This window comes from Anastrepha ludens, chromosome 6, assembly GCF_028408465.1.
Source record: "Anastrepha ludens isolate Willacy chromosome 6, idAnaLude1.1, whole genome shotgun sequence".
NCBI classification, from domain to species: domain Eukaryota; kingdom Metazoa; phylum Arthropoda; class Insecta; order Diptera; family Tephritidae; genus Anastrepha; species Anastrepha ludens.
Genome location: NC_071502.1, coordinates 91,456,111 through 91,480,947, shown reverse-complemented (window position 1 = coordinate 91,480,947; position 24,837 = coordinate 91,456,111). Strand labels below are relative to the sequence as shown.

The 24,837-nt window shown below is 36.8% G+C and overlaps 2 protein-coding genes across 5 annotated transcripts in view; one reads left to right on the top strand and one right to left on the bottom strand.

Moving 5' to 3' along the window:
- Positions 1-20,659, bottom strand: part of LOC128868913 (mitochondrial proton/calcium exchanger protein) — a 29,130-nt gene extending 8,471 nt beyond the window's left edge. The window contains exons 1-2 of one of the 4 annotated variants that reach the window (XM_054111514.1): positions 20,413-20,659; positions 19,501-19,798 (exon numbers count right to left, since the gene is read on the bottom strand). In XM_054111514.1, the coding sequence (XP_053967489.1) occupies positions 19,501-19,585 (85 nt within the window). In that variant the 5' untranslated portion in view covers positions 19,586-19,798; positions 20,413-20,659. Of the gene's footprint in view, positions 1-19,500; positions 19,828-20,412 lie in introns of all 4 variants that reach the window. The other 3 variants (XM_054111515.1, XM_054111513.1, XM_054111516.1) reach the window with 3 other exon arrangements.
- A 1,962-nt stretch (positions 20,660-22,621) lies between these two features.
- On the top strand, positions 22,622-23,380 carry LOC128868894 (U6 snRNA-associated Sm-like protein LSm1). The gene is made up of 3 exons (XM_054111467.1): positions 22,622-22,821; positions 22,907-23,091; positions 23,147-23,380. The coding sequence occupies exons 1-3, from the start codon at positions 22,767-22,769 to the stop codon at positions 23,318-23,320; spliced, it is 414 nt and encodes a 137-aa protein (XP_053967442.1). The 5' UTR covers positions 22,622-22,766; the 3' UTR covers positions 23,321-23,380.
- Positions 23,381-24,837: the final 1,457 nt, after the last annotated feature.

Genomic DNA, 24,837 nt, shown 5'->3' with positions numbered 1-24,837 from the left:
TATAAATAGTCGTGAACCTTAAATCTAATTCCAGGGCGCCTTTCCATTCCTTCCTCTCTGGGATTCTTGCGGAAAATTTTAATAAAGATACGAAGTATAAAAAATGCAGGTTTCTCGAATTGGCAGCAGGATTTTTGCGTGTCCAGCTCTAAGATCTCTCCAAAGCTAAGTTCGTTTACTAGCCTCAGGTTTGCCGAACTGTAGACCGGCTTCAATAACGCCGTGGTCAGCAAATCTATTGCAGGCGCAGTCTAATTGAAGCTAAGAACCGAGGAGCAACGGAAATTAAGATTACATCATTCAATTTCAATTGAAAGGCAATAACAAAAAAAAAAATATTAAAAAAAAACTAAAACAACAGGTGATAACAATTTGAAAGTGGTGAGGAAATTTTTTGCAGTTCAATTAGCCTTATAGCCATATGCATATGCGACTTCTAATTCATAAGATTATAATATTTTTTCCATATTTACCATTTCACTCAATTATGAGCAATTAGCACCCATTGCATCTGTTCTGTTGTTATCAGAACGTGAAGGGAACACAAATTCAAATGAATACCTAATTTACTATTGGAAATGTATTGCGAATAAGAATAAGAAGGTATAGCTCACAGATACATACAGTGAGTCACAAAATTAGGCTGACAGCAACTCTTTTTATTTGAGGATTTTTGTTTTTCTTATGAGGAGCAACTCGCAATTCAGTAATTCTAAACCAGTAGTTCTCAAACTTTTTTCTAATGTAACAGAAGTATATTTCCTTAGAAACAAGTTTTCACTGCCGAGTTTATAAATATCTGTAAATACTCTTTAATGTTTATCTTTATGATTTAAATTCTACGACAGAGGTAATCATTTGGATTTGGACAGACGATTTACCTAGAGACGGATTCGGCATTCTTGTCCGAAAAACTATTTATTTACTTTCATACCTTTTTTGTCAGAGAAAGTGCCGAACTATACTTCGCGTTTAAAGTTTGAAAAGCATATATATATGTCTTCTTCTTATTCTTCTTAATTGGCTCGATAACCACTTACGTGATTGTGGCCGAGTTTAACAAAGCGCGCCAGTCGTTTCTCTCTCGTGCTAACCGGCGCCAATTGGACACATCAAGTGAAGCCAAGTCCTTCTCCACCTGATCTTTCCAGCGCAGAGGAGGTCTTCCTCTTCCTCTGCTACCACCAGCGGGTACCGCATCGAATACTTTCAAAGCCGGAGCATTTGTACCCATTCGGACGACACGACCCAGCCAACGTAGCCGCTGGATCTTTGTTCGCTGCGCTATGTCTATGTCGTCGTAGAGATCGTTCCATCGCCTGCGATATTCGCCGTTGCCAACGTGCAAAGTTCCAAAAATCTTACGCAGAATCTTTCTCTCAAACACTCCAAGCATCGCTTCCTCGGATGATGTCATCGTCCACGCTTATGCGCCATACCTTAGGACGGGCATGATGACAGCCTTGTAGTGTTAGTTTTGTTCGTCGAGAGAGGACTTTACTGCTCAGTTGCCTACTTAGTCCAAAGTAGCACTTGTTGGCAAGAGAGATTCAATGTTGGATTGCAAGGCTGACATGGTTGTCGTTGTTAATACTGAGACCTAAATATACGAAGTCTTTTACAACCTCCAACCAATTAAAACTGTCAACAGTGACGTGGGCGCCGATACGCCAGTGCGCCGAGTGTTTGTTTGAAGACAGAAGGTACTTCGTTTTGTCCTCATTCACCACCAGACCCATTCGCTTTGCCTCTTTATCCAGTTTGGAGAAGGCAGAACTAACATGCGGTTGTTAAGGCCGATGATGTCAATATCTCTCCAACATCAGGTTAAAGAAGTCACACAACAGCGAGTCACCCTGTCTGAAACCTCGTTTGGTATCAAACGGCTCGGAGAGGTCCTTCCCAATTCTGATGGCACTGCTGTTTTGAGCAACGTCATCTTGCATAGCCGTATTAGTTTTACGAGGATACCAAATAAAGACATCGCGGCATACAGGAAACTCTTTTTCGTACTGTCGAATGCAGCTTTGAAGTCGACGAAAAGATGGTGTGTGTCGATTCTCCTTTCATGGGTATTTTCCAAGATTTGGCGTATTGTGAATATTTGGTCGATGGTAGACTTTCCAGGTCTAAAGGCCACACTGATAAGGTCCAAGGTCAGTCTTTCACACAATACGTCCGCTAGAACCTTATAGGCGATATTTAGAAGACTAATCCCTTCTTATGGATTAGGCAGAGCACACTTAAATTCCAATCGGCGGGCATGCTTTCATCCGCACAGATTTTGCGTAGAAGCTGATGCATGCACCTTACCAGCTCCTCGCCGCCATGATTGAATAGCTCAGCCGGCAGTCCGTCGTCGCCCGCGGCTTCGTTGTTCCTTAGACGCGTTATCGCTATTCTCACTTCGTCATGGTTGGGTAGCGATACGACAATTCCGTCGTCAACGATTGGGGTATCGGGATCTTCACATTCTCTGTGACATGCGCAGCTGTCACTATTCAATAGGTTCGAGAAGTGTTCCCTCCATAATTTAAGAATGCCCTGGATGTCAGTCACCAGATCGCCGTCTTAGTTCTTACAGGAAAATGCCCTGGTCTTGAAACCTTCTGTAAGCCGCTGAACTTTTTGGTAGAATTTTCGTGCGTTATTCCTGTTGACCAGCATCTCAAGCTCCTCGCACTCACGTATTTCGGCCTCTCGTTTCTTCTGTCGGATTATACGTCTCTCTTCCTTTCTTAGCTCTCTGTAGCGATCCTACATGGCTCGCGTTGCGCCCGATCGCAGCGTGGCTCTATAGGCAGCATCCTTTCTATCGGCGGCAGCATGACATTCCTCGTCGTACCAACTGTTTTTTCGGGCTCGCCGGTATCCGAATTCTTCTTCGGCGGCGGTACGTAAAGAACGAGAAATGGTGCTCCATTGCTCGTGCATGTCGGTTTGTTGGGCAGTACTATTTGAGAGCAGGAGTGAGAGTCGAGTGGCGAATCTTCTGGCTGTCTGTTGTGATTGCAGCTTTTCGATGTCGAACATTCTGTCGACATAGTTTGACTGCAACACGGTAATGATCCGAGTCGATTTTGGGTCCTCGGATCGTACGTACATCTAAAACAATGGAAGCTTGTCTTCCATCTATCACAACATGATCGATTTGGTTTCGCGTTTTCCGCAACTGTTATATGGTTGCTCCACCTGGAAAGTAACTGCGAAGATTACGAAGCGACTGCAAATGTTCGCTGCCTTCGACGGATTTTGCGAATTTTCTGGCTCCGGACAATAATCAACGACAAGTTGTTGGCGCAAGCTAACCAGGTCGGCGTTGTATCAGAATTGAAAAAAATAAAATGGCAATGGATTGGCCACATGCTAAAGCAAAATTAAGGCAATGTCCCCTAAACAAGCGCTACGCTGAAATCCATTTCAACAAACTGGTAGAGGACGTGGCAGACCACGTACCACCTGGCGGCGTTCAACAGAAACTAAAATGAAATCTCTGTCATTATCGTGGAACGAACTCAGATCCCCAGCACAAAACCGTGGCCGTTGGCGAAGAGGAGTGGTTGACGCCATATGCTTCAAATAGGAGTTAAAGGATCGCATATACATATACATATGTATATATTTTAGAAATTTTCTGAGCTTGCAGTTTTATAGCTAGTTTATTTTTTTCTACTGAGGTGCCACGCCTTTTCTTCTATCAACGTAAAAAAAAAATAAAAATTGCCAAAAAACAAGGTTATTTTGTAGTAATCTAAAAATGGCATTTTGTTATATCTAAATTTAATGTGATTTAATATAAAACTACAGCCAGACAATTTTTAAAAATTCTGGTTTCAGAGTTTAAAAGAAATTCTGAAATATGTTGTACACAGTTATATGGATTTTGTTATAGTATGAACTATATTTTTATAAAAAATAAAGCGATGTGTTTATAATTTTGCAACGGGGTATATATGAGAAGAAATCGTGGGGGTACGATTTAATAATGATTATGGAGAGAATGCACGAAGGCGATGCTCATTTTAAGAAGAACAGAAAAGGGGAAAGCATCGCTGTGGCGGTCAAAAAGGCCCAGAACAAATTTTCGAAGCACTTTTTGAATGACGTGTTTTCGATATTGTGTTTAATTTTTTTTTTTTACTTTTCAATAAAAACAAACGACTATAAGAGCAAACATTTACATATATGCTTTGAATTGTTTCAGCAATTAAAAAAAAAATTTAAAAAAAAGTTTACATTTATCACTATTTGATTAGAAATCGAAAAAGAAATCAATACTTTAGTGACTTACTGTATATGATAAACAATAACAATGGCATGCACATAGCACAGGCACATGCCATTGCGAAGTATTCACATATCAAAAATATATGTATGTACATATGTAGTTATGCACATACAAATATTGCATGTACGAATATATAAGCACTTAATAGTTCATTACAGGTAGCGCTTCAGCGACTTTGCATGCATTTGAAATAAAATTAAATAGTCTTTTGTATACACATATATATCTACATATGTATAGTGAATATGAGGACTCATAAAACGGTTGATTGAATTACATTTATTTAGTATAACAACAAGACCGATAAACAGGTTTTTTAAAAAAGCATCCGAGTGTGCGATTATCATTTCAGATCGCTTACAAGTTACAGAATACTGAGAAGTGTGTATGGACATGTGAAATTTAGAACTGAAATACTAATATCGATTTCTCATCTCACCAATAAAATGAACTTTACTGACCGCGCCAATAAACTAACTTTAACAACATTTAACCCTCTGGCAAATATAATTTTTTCTAGTCCCGATACTTGCGACAATGCTGGCTTAAAAAACTAAAAACATCGAAATGAGTAAAATTGCCGTTATCGGATCGATCCACGCCTCCCCAAGTATTCGACCAAGCATCAATGGCCCTCAACGATCGACTGTGAAGGCACCCCGTACAATACTAACCACCTTTTCACATGCCCCATAAAACTCACTCATCTAACACCCCTCTTCCTCTGGTCCAACCTGTCGAAACAGCAAGTTTCCTGGATCTGCCGTTAGATGAGCTAGGCATGGCAGCATCATCACCCTTCCTTATTCCGATGATGCTGCCATGAGGAAGCAGTTACCGTTACCATCCATAGTCCTCGTTGTAGAGCGGTGTTAACCGACTTTCTGTGGTCCCTTGCTGTTGAGCTCGGGTGAGCTGACGCTAGATGCCATACAAACGATGCAAAGCTCTAAGTAGTGAAAGAAAAATGTAACGACACGATCATCTCACGACAAGCGCTTATCAATTGGCCGCTGTGATCATACTCGCTAATGATGCGCGACTATTTTCCCTGCGGTTATGTTAAGTCATAGGCTAACGAACCAAACCCCTTGAATGAGCTTGAGACCACGGCGAGCCTTCTCACGACAGTCGGTTCTACGTAAACGGAACGACACGGATTTATATTCGGTCACTTCAGCAGCATTCCTCGTATATACATGGGGAATGTTTATGCTGCTGCAACAACAACAACAAGCTCGAGACCAATAATGAGGCCTTAAGCAACTGGTACAACAAGAACAAAAACAGCTCAAGGCTAATGAATAACGCCGAAATATTTAAATTTCTTTTCCTATCGTTTTTATCTGGACTTCCTATACGAGGGGTGCCTTTTATATGTCGGGATTAGAGAACAAAAACAAATTTTAATCATCGAAAATCACTTTATTGTTTTTCAAAATATTCTCCATGAAGATCTATACTCTTTTGCATGCGTTTGAACCAATTGTCGAAGCATTTTTGCCGTTCTGAATGAGGTACCTCCAAAACATGCATTCTGAATGCCCAACCGCTTCTTCAGGTGTCGAAAAACGTTGACCTCTCAGTTTGTTTTTTACGTACGGGAATAAAAAGAAGTCATTCGGTGCCAAGTCAGGACTATACGGCGGATGACCCATTAATTCGATGTTTTGGGTGCTCAAAAATGCAGTTGTTTGAGCCGATGTGTGAGAGCTCGCTTGTCCTGGTGAAGAGTGATCCGTCTTTGGCGATTGGTTTTCCTAATTTCTTGGAAGACAACTGGCAAACAAATGTTTGTGTACCACTCAGAATTTACTGTTCTGCGTTGCTCTAGTGGTACGGTTGCGACTTGTCCTGTTTTTCCGAAAAAACAGGCGACCATTTGCTTGGAAGTGCTTCGTGCGCGAACAACTTTTGTTGGATTTGGCTCATCTTGAAACACCCATACAGTCGACTGCTGTTTACTTTCGGGCTCATACGCGTAAATCCATGATTCATCACCTGTCACGATGTCATGGACGTGTTTCGAAGCCACGCGATCGACAAGAGCCTTTTTTTGAGCGATTGACAAATTGTGTGGGATCCAACGCGAACAAATTTTTTTGACAGTCAAATGTTTATGCAATATTGAATGTATGCTGACCCCACTAATGCTGGTATTTCAAAACGTTCTGAGTACGTAAAAGCCAAAAAATGTCAAACTTTGCGATACAGCTGTCAGTTGCCAGATTGCAACACCAGGGATTCCAAATATCAAAAATTTCAAAGGGATTAAGAAAAATTTTAATTTTTAGGTATTCTAATCCCTTTTTTTATAGTCGAGTGTGCAAAGTTTCGCTAAGGTGGGAAAAAGAATCTTTGAGCAAAAAAATCGGAAGTAAGGTTGGATGTGTGGTTGCCCTGTCGCCTATGACATTCTCTTCAATTTGAGGATACAAAAAATCCGTTAACATGGCGCTGATATGCTCGCCATTGACTGTAATGACTGCTTCTACCTTTTATTGAAAAAAAAAAATTAAAAACATAAAAACATAAAAAATTAAAAAAAAAATAAAAAATTAAAAAAAACAATTAAAAAAAAAATTTAAAAATAATAATAAAAATTAAAAAAATAATAATAAAAATTAAAAAATAATAATTCTAAAAATAAAAAATTAAAAGAAATTATAAAAATTAAAAAAAATAATAATAATAATAAAAATTAGAAAAATAATGATTAAAATTAAAAAAAAAAATTAAAATTAAAAAAAAATTTAAAAAATTCAATAAAACAAAAAAAAAAGTAAAACAGAATGGTACAATGATGCCACCCGACCAAAATCTGTAACAAAAATACATCTGCTGGCTCCTCGATAACGGTGTGTGGATATTCCGGACATCAAAAGCGACATTTCTATTTTATCGCATAGCCGCCGAGGCGAAAATATCCTTTTTTCAAACGAAAAGAAACACATTTATTGAATACCTAACCATAAACTAATTTATTTTAGCTGCGAAAGTCCAAAACATCGATAGTTCAAAATGCAGGCGCTTTGCTGAAGTGGAATTTAATATAGTTTGGAAAAAAGTTCGAGCAATAAGTAAATCCAGATGCTATAAGTGCCATCCTTTATATAGTGAAAGTTCATATAGTTTAGAAAAAAAAGTTCGAGCAATAAGTAATCTCGGCGCAAGCCTCCCCCAGCGAGTAAAAATGCCTATAATATGCCCTGAAGAGGTTCTTCCTGTAGAGACTCCTGTCAGTAATAGTTCGATTAAAATAAGTTCAGTGCTTTGGATATTTTTCCAGACAACCAGACAGAAAAGAGTAGTAAAAGTGCTTTTTAAATTTTCGTTGGATGTGTATAAGCGCTTAATGAGCTTAAAAACGGGTTATTTTAAAATCGCAGGCAGGCACATCAATGTATGGTGGCCATCCAGCAGAATTTTTTTTAAATAAACAAATATCAAAAGAGTATTATGCAATTCTGAACTAAACATTTTTCCCTTATGTCATTTCGCACACTTTGGGAAAATGACGTTTTCGCTAGTCTGCGAACGTCAAAAGTGAAATTGCATAAGTGAAAAGAAATTAAGAGTGTGCCAAATTTAGCATTTGCCAACCAAGTGCAAGCATTTATAAAAATTAAATACTTAGAATGAGTAATATTCAAGTGCATGTGTATGTAGAGTATGCTTGCCTGCAGATGATAATGAAACGATTTCGACATACATTTCTAAATTACAGTATTTGCCACTTGTATTGATGCCAAAACATAGATAAATATTTAAAATCATGATAGTAAGAACGCGAGTGTAGCACACAGGTGTATTTATCACGTTTCATTGAACCTTGTATACTCATATATACATACAGTGATGGACAAAAGTCTACATACACCCCCTACTTCCGTTGGCTTCAAAGTTCTAAAAGTTTATTGGAAAATGTATTGATACAGTTTTACTTGAAACCTTTATCTAATAACAATTAACTTAAAAAATACATTGTTTAAAATAAAACAACAAAGTTATGGGGGGAAAACGCGATGAGAAGCGTTGATAAAAGCCTCCATACAGAACGAAGTTCCAGGACATTTTTGAAACCGGTTTTTCCAGGTTTCCCTAATTGTCGTGAAAATTGAAATTGAAATATCAAATCATAGGAAAAGGTACTAAAGAATGGAACGAATTGATCAATGCGAATCTATGATATTAGGTAAAAGCACTTGAGCAAGCACATTTCCCTGTACAGTAGGTTCTGTTTTTATGCGGTAGATACGTTCCGCAAGAAACAGCATAAAAAAAAAAACAGCATAAAAAAGCTACTAGTTCTATAGTAAAACTATAGATACGTTTTAAAAGTGCTAAGAACCGCATAAATCTGAAATAATGTAATAAAACCGCATAAAAAAGGGCACTAGTCCCATATTATTACTATAGATACGTTCCATAGACCGCATGAATCTGAAATAATTAGATAAAATCGCATAAAAAAAAATTGTATTTTTGAAAATTATATCTTTATTTAAGAAACGTCAGAATCGAAAAATAAATTTAAATCAGAAATAGAATCAGACAATACCCACATGTTGCGCGTTCGTTTAGGATTTGGCGTAAAATCACTTTCGTCTCTTTAGGGAATGTACACGCCTGATCTAGATAGTTATGCAGGCGGTTCCATACTTGTAGGGTTAGCATTTCTGATGTAATCTGTGATGAGTTTTTACTTAGCTGGTTTAGAATCTTGTTTATATGTAATATTCCCGATAGGTCGACATGCATTTTGTAATTTAAAAAAACCACACTATTTCAAAACCGCATAAAAAAAAGCCGCATAAAAACAGAACCTACTGTACCTTGTTTTTGTTTAAGTAATTCTCAACGTCAAAATTTTTATGAGAATGGAAATAAGCAAACAAAGCAGCAACAAACAAGCAGGTCACTTTGACAATCAAGACACAAAATCGCGAAATCAGTTGCTCTCGTGCCATCCCCTTGAATGAAATCGCTTTGTTTTCTCCTTTATTTTTACCAAACAAAAAACTGTTAATGAACTTGTTTTGAAAAGTAATGTTAATTTTTATATTTTGCGCCAATTAATGAAAACACAGTAAAATAGTAATGAAACTGGCTTTACTTACAAATTTCTTCTTCTTGGAGGCCAGTACACTTCTGCAATCGCTTGAATCAATTTTCGAAGCCCTTTTGCCACTCAGAAGTGGAGACCTCCAATATGAGCTGTTTAAATGCTTCAACAGCTTCTTCAGACCTTGAAAAATGTTGGCCTTACAATTTATTTTTAATGCTCGGGAACAAATTAAATCATTAGGTAATGCGGAGAGCCCATTAATTCGTGCTTAAAAACTTTTCTTGTTGAAGGATTACTCGTATTTTCGGTGCCCGGTTTCCTTATTTCTCGGAAAATTTCTGGCTTCGTCGTTCTTCTTTCGCGAACAACTTTTGTTGCCTTTCTTTCATGCAATATTGAATGTATGCTGGCCTCACTTGACGGCCTTGCATTATCAACTGACGCACAGCATCGATTATTTCTGGCACAATAACCGTTTTTGCACGGTCTTAACAAAATGTATACTGGAAGTATCGACGTTGGAGCTCGTTGTACCAGAGTGTCCCAGTGTCGTGGTGCTTCGGCGCCAAAGTTGAAGTAATTTGATAGAGGACATTGTCCGTTAGGTGTCTAAGCGGTAAGATTGCTTTTAGAACTTTCTGCAAAAGCTGTCGGGAGGACGACGTTGTCGTTTCCACGACAATCGGTTCTACGTTACCGAAACGACCCGGATTTATATCCGGCCACGGACTGTCACTCCAGCAGCATTCCCCGTATGTAAGTATCGGGAATGTTTATGCTGCTACAACAAAAACAACAACAACGAGGTGGAATCATCGCGGCACCTTCTTCTCAGCTGCCTTGCTCTCGTCGGGCAAAGCCCTCCGGATATTGCGGGTTTAAATATCACACATCTGAAGTGGTTAATAAAAACGTAAATCGTCACTGTTGGTTGTCATCTTCTAATCCAAGGCTCTATGAGTGTCTCGCATTTGCTAGAGCAATGCGGCGAATTTTAGGTTCCGATGTCATGAGAACGAACTCGAGTAAAATTCATTCTCTTAAACTGGAGCATATTTTCAGATTTACCAAAGAATCACGAAATTTCTCACAGGTTTAAATATCTCTATTCCTCTATTCTATCCTATCTTTTTCCTTCGGTTACTTCTCTCCTTTCCTCCTTGACTATCTACCCTTTCACTTTCCAGAGCTTTAAATACAATGGGCTTTTTAGCCTGAGTGTTTTAGGAGTTACTAAATCTCTCGATGCTTCTTGGCTCGACCTTTCAAATTTCAATTTTATCCTAACCTTACCTGATCAATGCATTCCTGTCTCAATTATCCACGTCGAAAATCATAATAATTATAATAAAAATAAAATTTTCACGAGTTAATTCCATTTTTTGGTCGACATGAATTTTTCAAATCATTGTTTAATCATTAAAATCACAATTTAAGTTAGTAAGTAAGTAAGTTTATGATAAAAAATACCAAACTTTTCGATAAAAAATATCGAGTTGCAGCTCTACAAACGTAGTGTTGCAAAGGCGCAAAATATTTGTAAAAGGCATATGCCCCTTATTATGAACCGATATAATGTATATGTACATCCAGCTCACTATACTTTTATGGCTGGTTATAATCAGATAAGATTTTTATTTTTTATTTTTTTTTTCTTAATAGGTAATCCCAAATGGATCTTAAAGATAATAAATTCATAAGGGTTTAAAAAATGCACAGTTGTCTACAGGCAATCGAACTCTTTCGCTGCTTCAGTACAAAACAACAAATACATAAAAACTTACTGGAAAGAGACAAAAGCAAATTAACTACATAACGGCCCGTGCAATGAAATTTCTGCTACGGCTGCATACTTGTGCTGTTTTTTTTATACAACCTTTGTGCATAAGTATACGCCTCAATACATACATATATTTTTATTCGAATACTACATTATTATTATTGGCGTCAATCTGTCTACATTTGCCGACTGCTTAACCCAACGAATAGTTGTAGGTGTTGTCTTACTCGCCCTCTCCACACCATAAAAGCCACAACACAATTGCGTTTCTCGCTAATGTCGATGAACAAGACAGACTAACCAGCAGTTGTGTACCCAATGAAATCACTGTTTTTTTTTAATGGATAATCATTTCCAAGTATGTATATATGTATGTATGTGGTATATTTTAAACTTAAATTGCAATGCAAGTGCGCAAATAAGCAAAAGTGTGGTGATTTATTTTATACGTACAGGTAAATTTTAAATGCCTGAATATTTTTTATATGAAAAGTTTAAGTAAATCATTTTAATTTTTAAAATACGAGTAATTTAGAAAATTAATGCAACAAGAAGAGACTCAGAGTGATTACTCAAAATAAATTGTATTTTAACCAAAATAAAAACAACTTTCATTATTTACATCGTTCAGCAGTTTTCAGCATTTTCGCTGACGATTCAAATTATTGCTGTTTTATTTTTAAAGCAAATAATGTAGAATATTAAATAAAGCAACAACCTTGTACTAATACTGGGACAAGACGGGTATCTAAACAACAAATAAACAAATAAATCATTATTTTTTGACTTAGCATTAAAAAAATGCCTGTATACTAAATGAGAAAAGAATGTCAGATAACTAAAAAGTAGATACGAAAACAATGTAAAAATATAAAAAATATTGTTTTCAAATATTGGTTTTAGGATAGCTGAGAACAGTGAGAGCTTATTTTCGAGGAATACATGGGAATTTCATTTCATCAACAAATGCCTCCACATCATCTGCAGAATATTCTGGCCAAATCCCATCAGTAACGACGCACTGCGGAAATTAACAAACGAGGAACCCATCCTTAGACAAATCATACGCAGAAAGTGGCGATGGATAGGTCACACGCTTAGAAAACCACCAGATAGCATCACGAGAATGGCACTGGGCTGGAACCCGCAAGGGAACAGAGGTCGCGGAGAAGGTCGATGTTGCGCGAACTAGCAGATGCCGACATCTCATGGGACGGTGCAAAAACAACAGCACAGAATCGTGTACGAGAATTGCAATTGAACAGCCAATGAAGACTTCGACGATTGAGTATTGCTGCTACAACAACAACTTGGAAGTTTGAGTATTGCTGCTACAACAACAACTTAGAAATTTTAATATTGCTGCTACAACAACAACAACTTCGAAGCAGTGTTGCCAATTTAGCTACTTTGTCGCTAGAACTGACGGCTTTTGCTTGAGTCTTTTCTTATGTTCTGTACGTGAAACAATTGAATTGGTATCGGCTCAGTTGATTGTTTACTATCCTTTAGCTTACTTACTTTTTAATTCATTTTAAGTAAATATAAAATATTTAAATCTATCTCGAGGTTGCTTAAATAATGGATTTATCTCTGAAAAAAACAGTATTTTAGGAGATTGAAACTAACTTCCGTTGATCTCAAAATTTCAGCAGAGTTGGTATTACTGGTTTAATTATTATTCATCTAAAAATTTTAAGTTCGCAGCTGGCCTCTTGTGCATCTCTCAGAATGAAATTTAGGATCCGCCCCTGAGGGAGTTAGCGACTTTCTTGCGACTTTTGATATTGGCCCTAGCGACTCAGATTTATTGGCGTTGGCAACACTGCTTCGAAGTTAGCTTGGCGTCTAGGTAAAATATGGATTTTCCATGTGAGCTTGCAGTCAAGATGCATATATTTTGTATCACTCTTTTTTGAGGTATGATTGTTTTACTGAGTTTAACGGGTAGGCAATTTTTTTTTTGCGGATGAGGGACTGAAAATGCCTAATGCATCACCAAACCTGCCGTCGCAGCAATGATATGTCCGGAGACATCCCCCTCTTTTGGAACCGTTGCCTACTCTGGAACAGCTTTCGCATTCTTTCAGATAGGTCTACCTACCTCATTACAAAGGTCTACCTACCTATGTGCCTGCGTCCAATTGGGCAATTATTTCGCTTGCGCGTGCGTAAGCATACACTAACAAACGTAAGTAAATATAGCTATGCAGACTTATACCCGATCAGGACCTGTCACTCCAGTAGCATTTATCGGAAATGTTTATGTTTTTACAATAACAGCGCCAGAATAACTCAGACTAGCACGTTTCCACGACAGTCGGTTCTACGTCACCGAAACGACCCGGATTTATATCCGGCCAAGGACTGTCACTCCAGCAGCATTCCCCGTATGTAAGTATGGGGAATGTTTATGCTGCTACAACAACAATAACTCTGCCCTAGCCGATAGAGTAATGCTCGAACTGAACGCCATGTTCTTCATTTAACTCTTCTGTAATAGTGCGTGGTCACTTGAAAGGATCATACTTCTTCTTCTTAGCTTCACAGTCCGTGGTCGACCATAGCTTTGTCAACTATTTTTCACCCATTATTCTATACATGGCTTCATCTCTCCAGTTGTGTACGTTCATTTGCTTAAGATCTAATTCGACGTCATCTCACCCTCTCTTTCGTGGGCGTCCTCTTTTTCTTCCTCCAATGGGTATTAAAATAAAAGCCCAATACATCTAATCCGTTAGGCTTCGATAAAACGTATTACAGTTTGTCTTTGAAGAATTTCTTCGATTTCATTGTTGTAGCGAATGCGGAATGTTCGAAATTCGCAGTTCAGCTCGCCCATAACTCGGTTCTACGTTACTGGAACAACCCGGATTCAAATCCAACCAAGAACTGTCACTTCAGCAGTATTTCGAAAAAATGTATGGGGAATATTATATGCTGTTACGACAAAAACAACAACAATCGCAGTTCTTATGACAACCAGAACTATGTAGCTACCGTAGCCGCGACAGTCGTTGCTACGTTACTGAAAGAACGCAGATTTATAGCCGGCCAAAAACCGTTATTTCAGAAAAATGTATGGGGGACAACAACCCAGATTTATTTGTATTATGTACATCATCTTCCGGCCCTCAATCTCCTGTGGGAGATAGGGCGTAGGGGTTCAAATTCTACTCTCTGCCTCCTAGAAGCACTTACGGACGTAGTGCAGGCACACCCTGAGAAATGCAGGGGGCGATAAACGACATTATATTCTGCGTAATCAGGGCAACATTATGTAGTAGTCTAATTCGTAGCTGAAGAGAGAGCTGCAAGATCTTTGTGGCTCTGCTGCTGAGCACAAAGGCAAGGCGAGCGATAGCTCTGCGCGCGAAAACGGTAGATGAGCTTCTAATAACATATTTGAAGTCGAGGTTAGGATAGGTACTAAAGGCTATTACAGGGTCTTTGGTCAAATGGAAATAGCCAGGTGTGAGCCCAAGAAGAGGGCTACTTGTAAATAAGGCTGTCTGGAATCCACAAGGAGGACAAGTTCCGCTACCAGAAGTGTGGTGAATATGCTGGAGTCCTATTTTCCTCAAAATCTTTGCGCCAACGAAGCATCAACTAAGCCTCTGATAGTATCACCATCTATATCTGTGTTATAACCAAAAATAACAAATAACAAAAATGACAAAATATTCAAACAATTCTCGAAAAAAAAATTTTTTTTTAATCTTTTTGTATCATTTTTTACTTGCGGATAAGCATTCAAACTTAACTCCTTTTTCCCCGAGGCTATGTAAAAAGACGTGTGCCACTTACGCACATCTGATGAATTGAACACTTACAATTTTTCTTTTTCAACCGATTCTTGACATTTTCTTGGCAAAGCGTCAAAATGCATACATTTACGAGTATATACGTGTACATATATAAAAAAGCGTTCTTGAACCGATTGAAGGTGAACATCTTTACTACACTTAGTATAAAATCCGAGTAAATTTAAGAGCAACTGAATATACAAAAGGAAAGGTCGCTGAAATGCTCTCAAAAAGCAGGCGGCAAAGAACAGGCCAGGGACCTATTAAAAAGCAACAACCCCTGCAAGTATTAAACGACAATTAATCAAGAAAGTGAAATGAACTTAGTGTATTTATATACATGCATATATGCACATATGTGCATATGTACGAGTATGCGCATGTAAAGCGAAATTCCGTAAAAACTTAGCACTTACGAGATGATTAGCTGTATCTATTTTCTAGCTTGCCTAACCAAGGTGGCGTCAGTAAATTCATGTACACATATGGTCATTAAAATAGGTACCCCCAAGTTCATACGGAAATGCAAGTGTTTTAAATTAATAATAACAGATATTTAATGGTTTATCTTTTATTTTATAGATTGTAGTAACAAATATAAACAATAATTCAAGTTGCAATAGGAAAAAAAGGAAACATTCATATGGTATTAAGGGGTTAGGGGTAGTCAGAATTTTCAAAGAATTAATTTTTTTTTGCATTTTCTTAAGTATAATATCTTTAAAATACTGTGTGAAAATTTGAAGTGAATGCGACAAATACTTTTCGAGTTATTCAACAATTAACAAAGGGCGATCGGGCGCTCCGGAACTCGATAGCCAAACTTTAAATGCGTTTTTCTCAAAACTATGTTTTTTGAACTGGTGGTCACTGTAACTTAAAGACCGCTTGGTAGATTTCAATAACATTTATACTGCTGTTGAAAAACATAAAAAACTCGTGCCTGATTGAAGTACTTTATTTCAAAAATTTCGATTTTTTTTAAGAAGTAATTGTTTTTTTCTCGAAAATCTGAAAATATTTCCTGAGGCCGCCATCTAAGGACTTGTGATAATCACCCCAAGGGACTTCTGGAGAAACGGGCTCCACACAAACAGCGATAACTTTTACAATTATTAACTTTTATTTTTATTTTTGTAAAATAAAGTAATTGACTAGCAAAAGAAATTTTTTGAAAATCATTATTTTTTCAGGCCTCTGACTACACCTAACCCCTTAAAATAGGTACGAAATTGAAATAGTTACGATACAAAAATAACTTAGTAATTTTATTAAAAATGCCGTTTAAATTATCGTAGTTTAATCAACAACCACTGTGTCAGCCATGACTGTCAATGGCTCTTTGTACTCGATTTGGCATAGAATCGATAATCCTATGCGAGGTTTCTGTGGGAGTGGAAAACCATAGTTCTTTGATTTTTTGCCATAAACCTTGCTTATTTTTGAATGTTTCTTTCCCAATTCGCTTCTTTAAATCTCGCCAAAGATTTGCTATGGAGTCTAGGGCGGGTGACTGGCTCGACGAATCCATAACTTTAATATAGGGTGGGCCATGTACAATAAAATTTGCTTTTTGAATCGGCTATAAAAAAACTAATTAATATTTTTTTAATTTTTTTTTTTTTTGAAGATTGAACATTGTCATTTATGAATGAAAAATAATAACGTTCAAATGACTACCACGACTGGCTTTACAGTAGGCCAGTCGATCAACCCAATTTTTAAACACTTTTTCGATTGTTTGGGCTCCAATTTCATGAATGGCAGCTTCGATTTCGTGTTTTAAAGCATCAATCGTCTCTGGATGGTTCGCATAGCATTTGCCCTTAAGGCTCCCCACAAAAAATAGTCCAACGGGCTTAAATCACAGCTCCGAGGCGGCCAATTGATATCGGAATTCAAAAACGGTAGCCAAAAGTTCGAGTGTAACTTTGGCAGTGTGACAAGTTGCACCGTCCTGTTGAAACCAAATGTCCTCCATGTCTTCCTCTTCAATTTTTGGAAACAACTCGTTGAGCATGTCACGGTAACGCTCGCCATTTACTGTAACCGCGGCTCCTCGCTCATTTTCGAAAAAAAATGGCTCGATGATGCCGCCAGACCAAAAACCGCACCAAACAGTGACTCGTTGTGGATGCATTTGCTTCTTTACAGTACCGTGTGGATTTTCTGAGCCCCAAAGGCGGTTCAAAAAGCAAGCGCTATATGGCCCACCCTGTATTATTTTGAAAAAAAAAATACCATTCCCGTACTAACAATGAGGGGTGTTTTGGGCCATTATATTGCATAAAAGGCCTCCGAAATGGCATATTTTCCTCAGCAAACGGTAGCATCACTTCTTGAAGTATGTCCCTGTAAATAAATTTTTGTCCATGGCGTGAATACGTCCTACTCCATATCAAGAGAAGCATCCGCAAGTTTCCGTGCTCGACTGTTTTTTTTTTGTTAACCGCGAGGAGAACTCTTGTTCTTTAGGGCGTCTGGCATTTTGCCCAGCATTATTTCCATAGAAATTTATTTTTGTTTTATCGTTCCAAAGTATGTTATACCATTTTTTCATACCCCCTGCTCCATACCATCACTTGTGCTCTTGAGCAAAACTTTTCCTGTTCCTTAAATTTGCTTGTTTTTACAGAGGAACTTTACGAGCTATTCTGCCTAATAAGTTCATGCTGTCCAAACGACGCCGTACAGTTCTCGCTGATACTACGTTGTTGATTTCAGCTGCAATGACCTTTTATGACTTAAAAGGTTTCCTCTTGGTAAGAGTCACAATTAAATTATCAGTAGTGCAAGTCGTTTTCTTTTTGCCACCCCGTCGCTCTGTGTTTTTTTCGAGTTTAAGGGCATTTACAACAAAATTTTTCAACTGTTCAAGTGACTCAGGGATAAATTTGTACGATTTTTTTGCTTTCGGAGATTGACAACAAGTCTTCGTTCCTCAACTGTGCAATGCTGCACACGACCCATCATTGAACAAATTCATATTAACTGTTATTTATTAAATCAACTATCAATTCGTTTCTAACATTACACTCAATATTTTTCACTTAATTAGTTAAAATGCAAGAGTTATGCGCATGTGGCCTCGCAAAAAAAAATGTTCATGGGAGTAACCGAATATTTGCAACGAACAACTCAACTTAATGTAAAGGGTCCTTTACATTCAAAGCGAAGCAGTGATGCCATTTGCCAAAAAGCGAAATTTCAATAATAACTTTACATTTTTTCTATAGATAAAGGCAGCGTGCCTATTTTAATGACCATATGTGTAAGTGTAGTTATGTATATATGTATGTACAAATATACATGCCCATATGTGCTTAAATGTATATATGTATGTAAAGGCACTTTGACAAAGTATTGCGTGTACCTGTTTGTAGGGCTCGCCCCATTACTGAAGAAAATAGCATAAAACAAGCACAAAAACAATAAACAAAGCCTAAACAGAATTATTAAATAGCTATGTACGTATGTATATTTACATATCTCGACAACAAGTCACGTAATGTCTAAAATAAAGCAATCGCGATGGGATTATCATACACAAAGTTTCCATAGACGGATGAAGTTGTTAATGAAAGAAAAATAAAAGAGAGAAAAGAAATTAATACAAAATTTATTAAACTAATGATAAGGCAACATACCATTTATGGAGATATGCATGTATGTATATGTCTATAAAAAGCTAAGGCTATTAAAGAGATAAATTAATGCCGGCACTTTACTGGTTCTGCATACTACAGTTACCTATAAAAGCTCTATTGAAATCCTCTACTATATCAAGACTGACAATAACAAAATTATTGCTGCACAATAAATCAAGTAATCATGAAAAACTAAACTCATTTCTTATTATTAGATCGCATTTTACTGTTGTTCTCGTCGTAACAGCGGCGTAAAACTTCCTATATAAACTTTTGGGACAGGTGCTGCAGGCAATCGCTTTAAAAAACTTCTATCGATTTATATTGCAAACCCACAGTAGTTATCGACCGCAATACTAACTACACAAGGATAAATGGTAATCACACACAAACTCATGAGATTACTGCAGCCGATATTCTTTGTTTTGACTTAAATATTACCGATACTAGTAATCAATGTACTGTGTTAAATATATAAAAGTTATTTTGATTATTTGTTGCTTTCGTCTTGCACATCAGTGTATACAGTTTTTAGCTCAATGCTTCGCACTTTGTACACTGCATGAAAATCAGCTGATGCCCACAGACGTTGCGCAGCCTTTAGCAAACAACAAAAGCACCGGTGTGGTACAAAATACGCCACCGTCAACGCATTCTAAGCGAAGCAGCGTGGAATGAAGTGGAAGCAAAAAGTAATGAAGTCGTCAAACAGAAAAATACAATGGAAAGTTTTCAAAAACACAAAAAAAAACCAAAGGCGATTCTCACGACAAATGCGCTTGTAAAATACTTTTTTCTGTGCTATTTTTCAAAGGTGTTTACAAATGTATCCATGTGTCTATTTACATACATGCCACTGCATTTATTTCCGATTGGTCTTTAATTTGTTTTTGTTGTATTGCATTACTCACACTTTCTGCTTCCATCTTTTGTAAAAGCCGTCCAGGTTTTCTCGCAGCGCAGGATTTTCGACTGATGACGTATGAATGTGTTCATTGTTGTTGTTGTTGCCCGTGGTTGTTATCGTTGATATATTTTTACTAAAATACAGTCGATTTTGTTTTGTTATTGTTGGTGGTAGGGTTAGCGTATAACGTTTAATTTCTAGTTTTATTATTGTTGCAATATTGTTATATAGAGAAGTATTAGGTTTGTATTTTATGTTCCGTATTTATTTTTGAATTTTTATTCAAACTCGAATTTTTTTTGCTAAATGTTAAAAAGCAAAGAAATAAAAACTAGCACATATAAATTTTTTAATACGTAAGCAAGAAACTATTATAAATTTTCTCTTTGCATTCTTGCCATTCCAAGTTTACTTTGTGAAAATTTCCTCTATTTGCTGATCGCGCTTTTTTCTATTGATTTATACTTTCTTCTATTGCTACTTTTTAAAGAATTTTTAACCACACTATTTTCAAAAATTGAAAGCAAAAGTTTGATGTTTTGTTCTCGCTATCTCTCGACTGACAACTTAATTCTTTTATTGTTGTTATTCTTATTCTCTTTATTATTAGCGATTTGTGTGCTTTCAGTGGTATGCTTCTTTAGCACCAGATTTTCGCTGCCGCTAACTCTGCTACCTAATCAACGCTGATGCAGGGTAACGTGGTCGATTGGCAGTGGCCGCATTACACAACTACAGTGAAATTTTCATTTGATTAGGTAGTCCAGTTCGCACAGCTGCTCCTTTAACAAACAACAAAGGTATAAAGGAGAGTAGAACCTTGACGAATATATTTTAATGAATCCTATAAAAGCAGCTACAGCAAATAAAAAAAATTCATCCAAACATATTTTTCTTTTATTATTCTTCATATAACTTCAAGATTTTTGTTTGCTTTTTTGCACAATTGCGTTATTTGATTTCACGACCGCACTTTTTATTGCGTCGTCTTCCCGTTTCAATCCACAGTATCTCTGCCGCGTTTTCTATGTAATAACTATTCTATTTATTTTACAATCCGAACATTGGAACGTTTTTTGATTTTTGTCTGAATTTTTATTCGATTTTCATTGAACTGATTCGATTTTAAACTGATAGCAAAATCGAAGAAATATGTGCGGACAACTTACTCGTTTCTAAATTTGCCTTTTGCTATTTGCATTCATTTCTCATCCGATTCGTTGTTTGTTAACGGAGTTGCCAATTTTTTTATATTAAGTAACAATATTTTATATTATTAATAATAATTAGGAATATTGCATGCGTAAATTTTTTCTAAGATGTGGTAAAATGTTGAAATCTGTCATATATAATTCAAGTATACATTTATATAAATCTGTACAACAAGTGTAATTTTTATTTAAGTCTGGAGTAGGTACTATCGCCATATAGTTTAGTTATTTCAACATTTAATGGTGATTAAACTAAAGAAATATTTTAAATGCCTATTAAATAAAAGCGGTACTCAAAAAAAAAAAAAAGTTATATATTAAATTTATTTTTGGTTTTTGGTTAAGCAAAAGACTGCTGAACTGAATATAGTGATCTCAATTTGAATACCACAACGACTAGCTAGAAATTTTAGAGCAAGTTATCTCAAAGGTTATATTGAATGTATTGAACTGTTTTACAGCTGAATTAAGCTTAACAGTTAACGAGTTAAACTAGGACCGAGCAACTGGACGTAAAAAGTGAAACTTGGAGCTCACTGAAAGGTCGTTGTGAAATCATTGAAATTAATATCTGGCTGGTAAATTACTAATTCTTTTTTTGAATGAAAGTAAGATTCTGTTCAAACTTCAATTTCATCTTCTTTTTATTTCCCGTGTTAGCTTAACTGTTTTGAAGCTTTCAACCGAGTTTAAGCTTGCAAAATTACGGGTTAAGGCCTAGTAAGCGTAGTGAAAATAGCACTGAGAACCGGGTCCTTATTTTACGTATAAGTACATAATCTACTTTTTCGTGCTTAACTCCTAATCCGTAATTAAGGACCGAGATTAACCATACGAAATTTCTCTCCCAAAATCTGAGATTATAAAATATTCCTAGGTTAGTCCCACACATTTTTAAATACAACCCTGTATTATCGATAATTATTATAACGAATGTAACGAGAAACGCCAAGGTAAAACGAAAATAAAATTGACGCCGACAAAGAAAACAGGTTTGTAGACATAATTCTAATAAAATTAAATTCTAATAAATTTGAAGTGAATCCGACAAATACTTTTCGAATTATTCAACAATTAACAAAAGGGCGCTCGGGAGCACCGGAATCGATAGCAAAACTTTAAATGCGTTTTTCTCAAAACTATGTTTTTTCAACTGGTGATCACTGTAACTTAAAACTGGTTGGTAGATTTCCATAAAATGTTTACTGCTTTTGTCGGTTTTTTCTCGAAAATCTGAAAAATTTTTCCTGAAGCCACCATATTGTTAATTCGAAAAAATCTTCGATCAGGCACAAGATTATATATTAATAAATCTAATTTCTCTTGTCCGATTGATTTTAGATGAATCTCTAAGGACTTGTGATGATCACCGCAATTATTATTTCTTTTTAAATTTTGCTCAAGTCAAACCATGATGTATTAATGCCATGTTTTTATTTTTGGAAAATAAAGCAATTGGCTAGCAAAAAAAATTATTGAAAATCATCATTTTATTATTACAAAATGTAATATCTAATTATATGTGCGTATTGCTGCCATAATTATTCGCAACTTCAGTAGAACTCGTTTACGGATTTCCTACAAAAGTTTACCACCACCAGCAAATTGCGCAATTATATTAACTATTGCTTCTCTTTGCATTTTCTTCATATCGTTAATAATAATTAAACAAACCAAAAACGCTTAAATATTCCACCAAACCAATTTATACCTCCCTTCAAAACAGTATTGACAGCTGATTGTCAATTTTCCAGGTAATCTGCCATATATGAACAAGTAGATTAATTTCGCGGACTTACTGCTAATTGCTGCATATGTGAACGTACTTTTAACTGTTTTGATTTGGTAAGTTTCACTCGATGGTTTGTTAATTTTATTTGTTCCTCAACACTGTACGTTACCGAAATCCAATTGTCATTTTTGCTTAATTATTTTGTAAACATTTTCATAGCAGCTTAATAAATTTATACTGTTTGTCTGTAAAATATGAAATAAACTAAAAAAAAGTAAAGAAAAAATAAATATCTTAAATTCTTGAAGTAATAAAGAAAACATTGAAATGGATGATCTAAATCCCCTTGCCGGTACAGCGCATCTATTGGAAGAAGTGGACAGTAAGTTTTCGAAGTGCTAACCAATTGCAGGTGCCACTTGCGCTGGCTTCAGGCGATATTTTCTACACTTATTTCCATTGTATAGAAAAACTGATGGTACTATTGCGCGATGGACGCACGCTAATTGGTTACTTGCGCTCGGTAGATCAATTCGCTAATTTGGTGCTACATCGGACCATCGAACGTATACATGTAGGCAATGAATACGGTGATATACCGCGCGGCGTATTCATCATACGGGGTGAGAATGTCGTGTTGCTGGGAGAAATTGTAAGTAAAATTAATCAATAATGCCGCTCACAACTAAGATGCCTTATCTTTATAGGATCGTGAAAAAGAATCGAAACTGCCACTAAAAGAGATTTCGGTTGATGAAATATTGGATGCACAGCGTAGGGAACAAGAACAGAGGCAAGAAAAACATCGGCTTATATCAAAAGCTTTGAAGGAACGTGGCTTAGCGGTGAATACAGATATAATCAATGAAGACTTTTGTTAAGTAACTGTTAATAATTGCACATTTTAAGAAGATAAATAATCATATATTGTAAACAACAAACTAGCAGGTCACTAAAGCAAGTCAGGAAAGAATACAAGTTTTTTAAACAAATTTTATTTAAAATATGATGTTTAAATAGTATAAAGGGTTTGCCTCATATATATGTACCACACATTTTTCGTGTCGTGAATTCCATGTGAACAAATCTTTACCATAAATTCCCGCACAAAAAAAGCAAAACAAAAAATTGTTCTTGTATTATAATATATTAGAATTTATGGGAATATTTGCTCACATGGAATTCGAGATAACACCGATAAATAAGGCAATACATCCATCCAAGTGTGGCCATTCACACCAAACAACCAAAAAAATTATGTGCCATGCAGTTGAAGTGACAAACCGTGATTGGACTACTGGCTGTTCGCAGACCTAGAAAAAATGCTCGCCGTTAAGAAATTTTACTCGAATGAAGAGGTTATCGCTGAAGCTGAGGCCTATTTTGAGGCAAAGGATAAATCGTTGTTGTTGTTGTAGCCGCATAAACATTTCTCAAACATGTACGGCGAGTGCTGCTGGAATGACAGTCCTTGGCCGGATATATAGTAAATCCGGGTCGTTTCAGTAACTGAGAACCGACTATCGGGGGGGAATGGTAATCGGAAATCGTTCTCCGATGGTGGTATTGAAATGTTAGAGCGCCGCTGGAACGATTACGTTGTTCTTGATGGAAACTACGTTGAAGAATAAAGCTAATTTTGAGCAATAAAAAAACGTGTTTTCTTCGTTTAACCCCGAGGGTAGTGTTTTCCCCTTTAGATTTTTCCATGCTGAGTTTATTTCTAGAGTTTTAGTAGTAACTTTCGTGGATTACGCTTGGGGAATGCGGATTTGTTTTTTATTATTATCATTACCATTACACTATTGTGCAGACCAACACTTCGTGGGTCCTGTGACCTTATCAATCCCGCGTTTCCTTGGCCTCCTTCATCTTGACGTCGCTGCTCGAACCAAAGACTGTTTGAAACTCTCCGCATTTCTGTGAGGTCTTCGTCGGGTCATGCCCTTCAACGGATTAAAATCTGGACTTCCAAATGGCCAATCGTCCGGGGATATCGGCTATGAACCCAGGAATATTGTTTTTTCATCACTGCTGAGTGTGGAAGACCCACGCTCTCAATTGTAGAGAGTACTGCTCAACTGCTTCACCATGCCTCCTAAGACATCCTGCTGATACACTTTTGTCCCGGTATTAATCTCTTTTTCGCAGAAATGAAGAGATGTAACGCCTTTACAAGAAACTTCCCACCAAACTATTACGGAGGTTGGCCATCAGCAACGCTGAACCCTTGGAACAACATTTTTTGCGTCTTTACAAGTTTTAGCACACATTTTGTTATTTTGCTTATTAAAAACTGGGTCAACAGTGAGCATTTTCTCATCTGTGGCCGTTGACCGCGTACCACCGAAGAAGCTGCTTGCACCTGTAGTCTAAATTATCTTCAGGCGTGTTGTTA

Bases quoted from the DNA above. Each gene is read 5' to 3' on its own strand.
- LOC128868894 (XM_054111467.1), top strand. From the start codon at position 22,767: ATGGATGATCTAAATCCCCTTGCCGGTACAGCGCATCTATTGGAAGAA. The intron at 22,822-22,906 runs GTAAGTTTTCGA...TCCATTGTATAG, and splicing joins TCTATTGGAAGAAGTGGACA to AAAAACTGATGGTACTATTG. The intron at 23,092-23,146 runs GTAAGTAAAATT...TTATCTTTATAG, and splicing joins TCGTGTTGCTGGGAGAAATT to GATCGTGAAAAAGAATCGAA.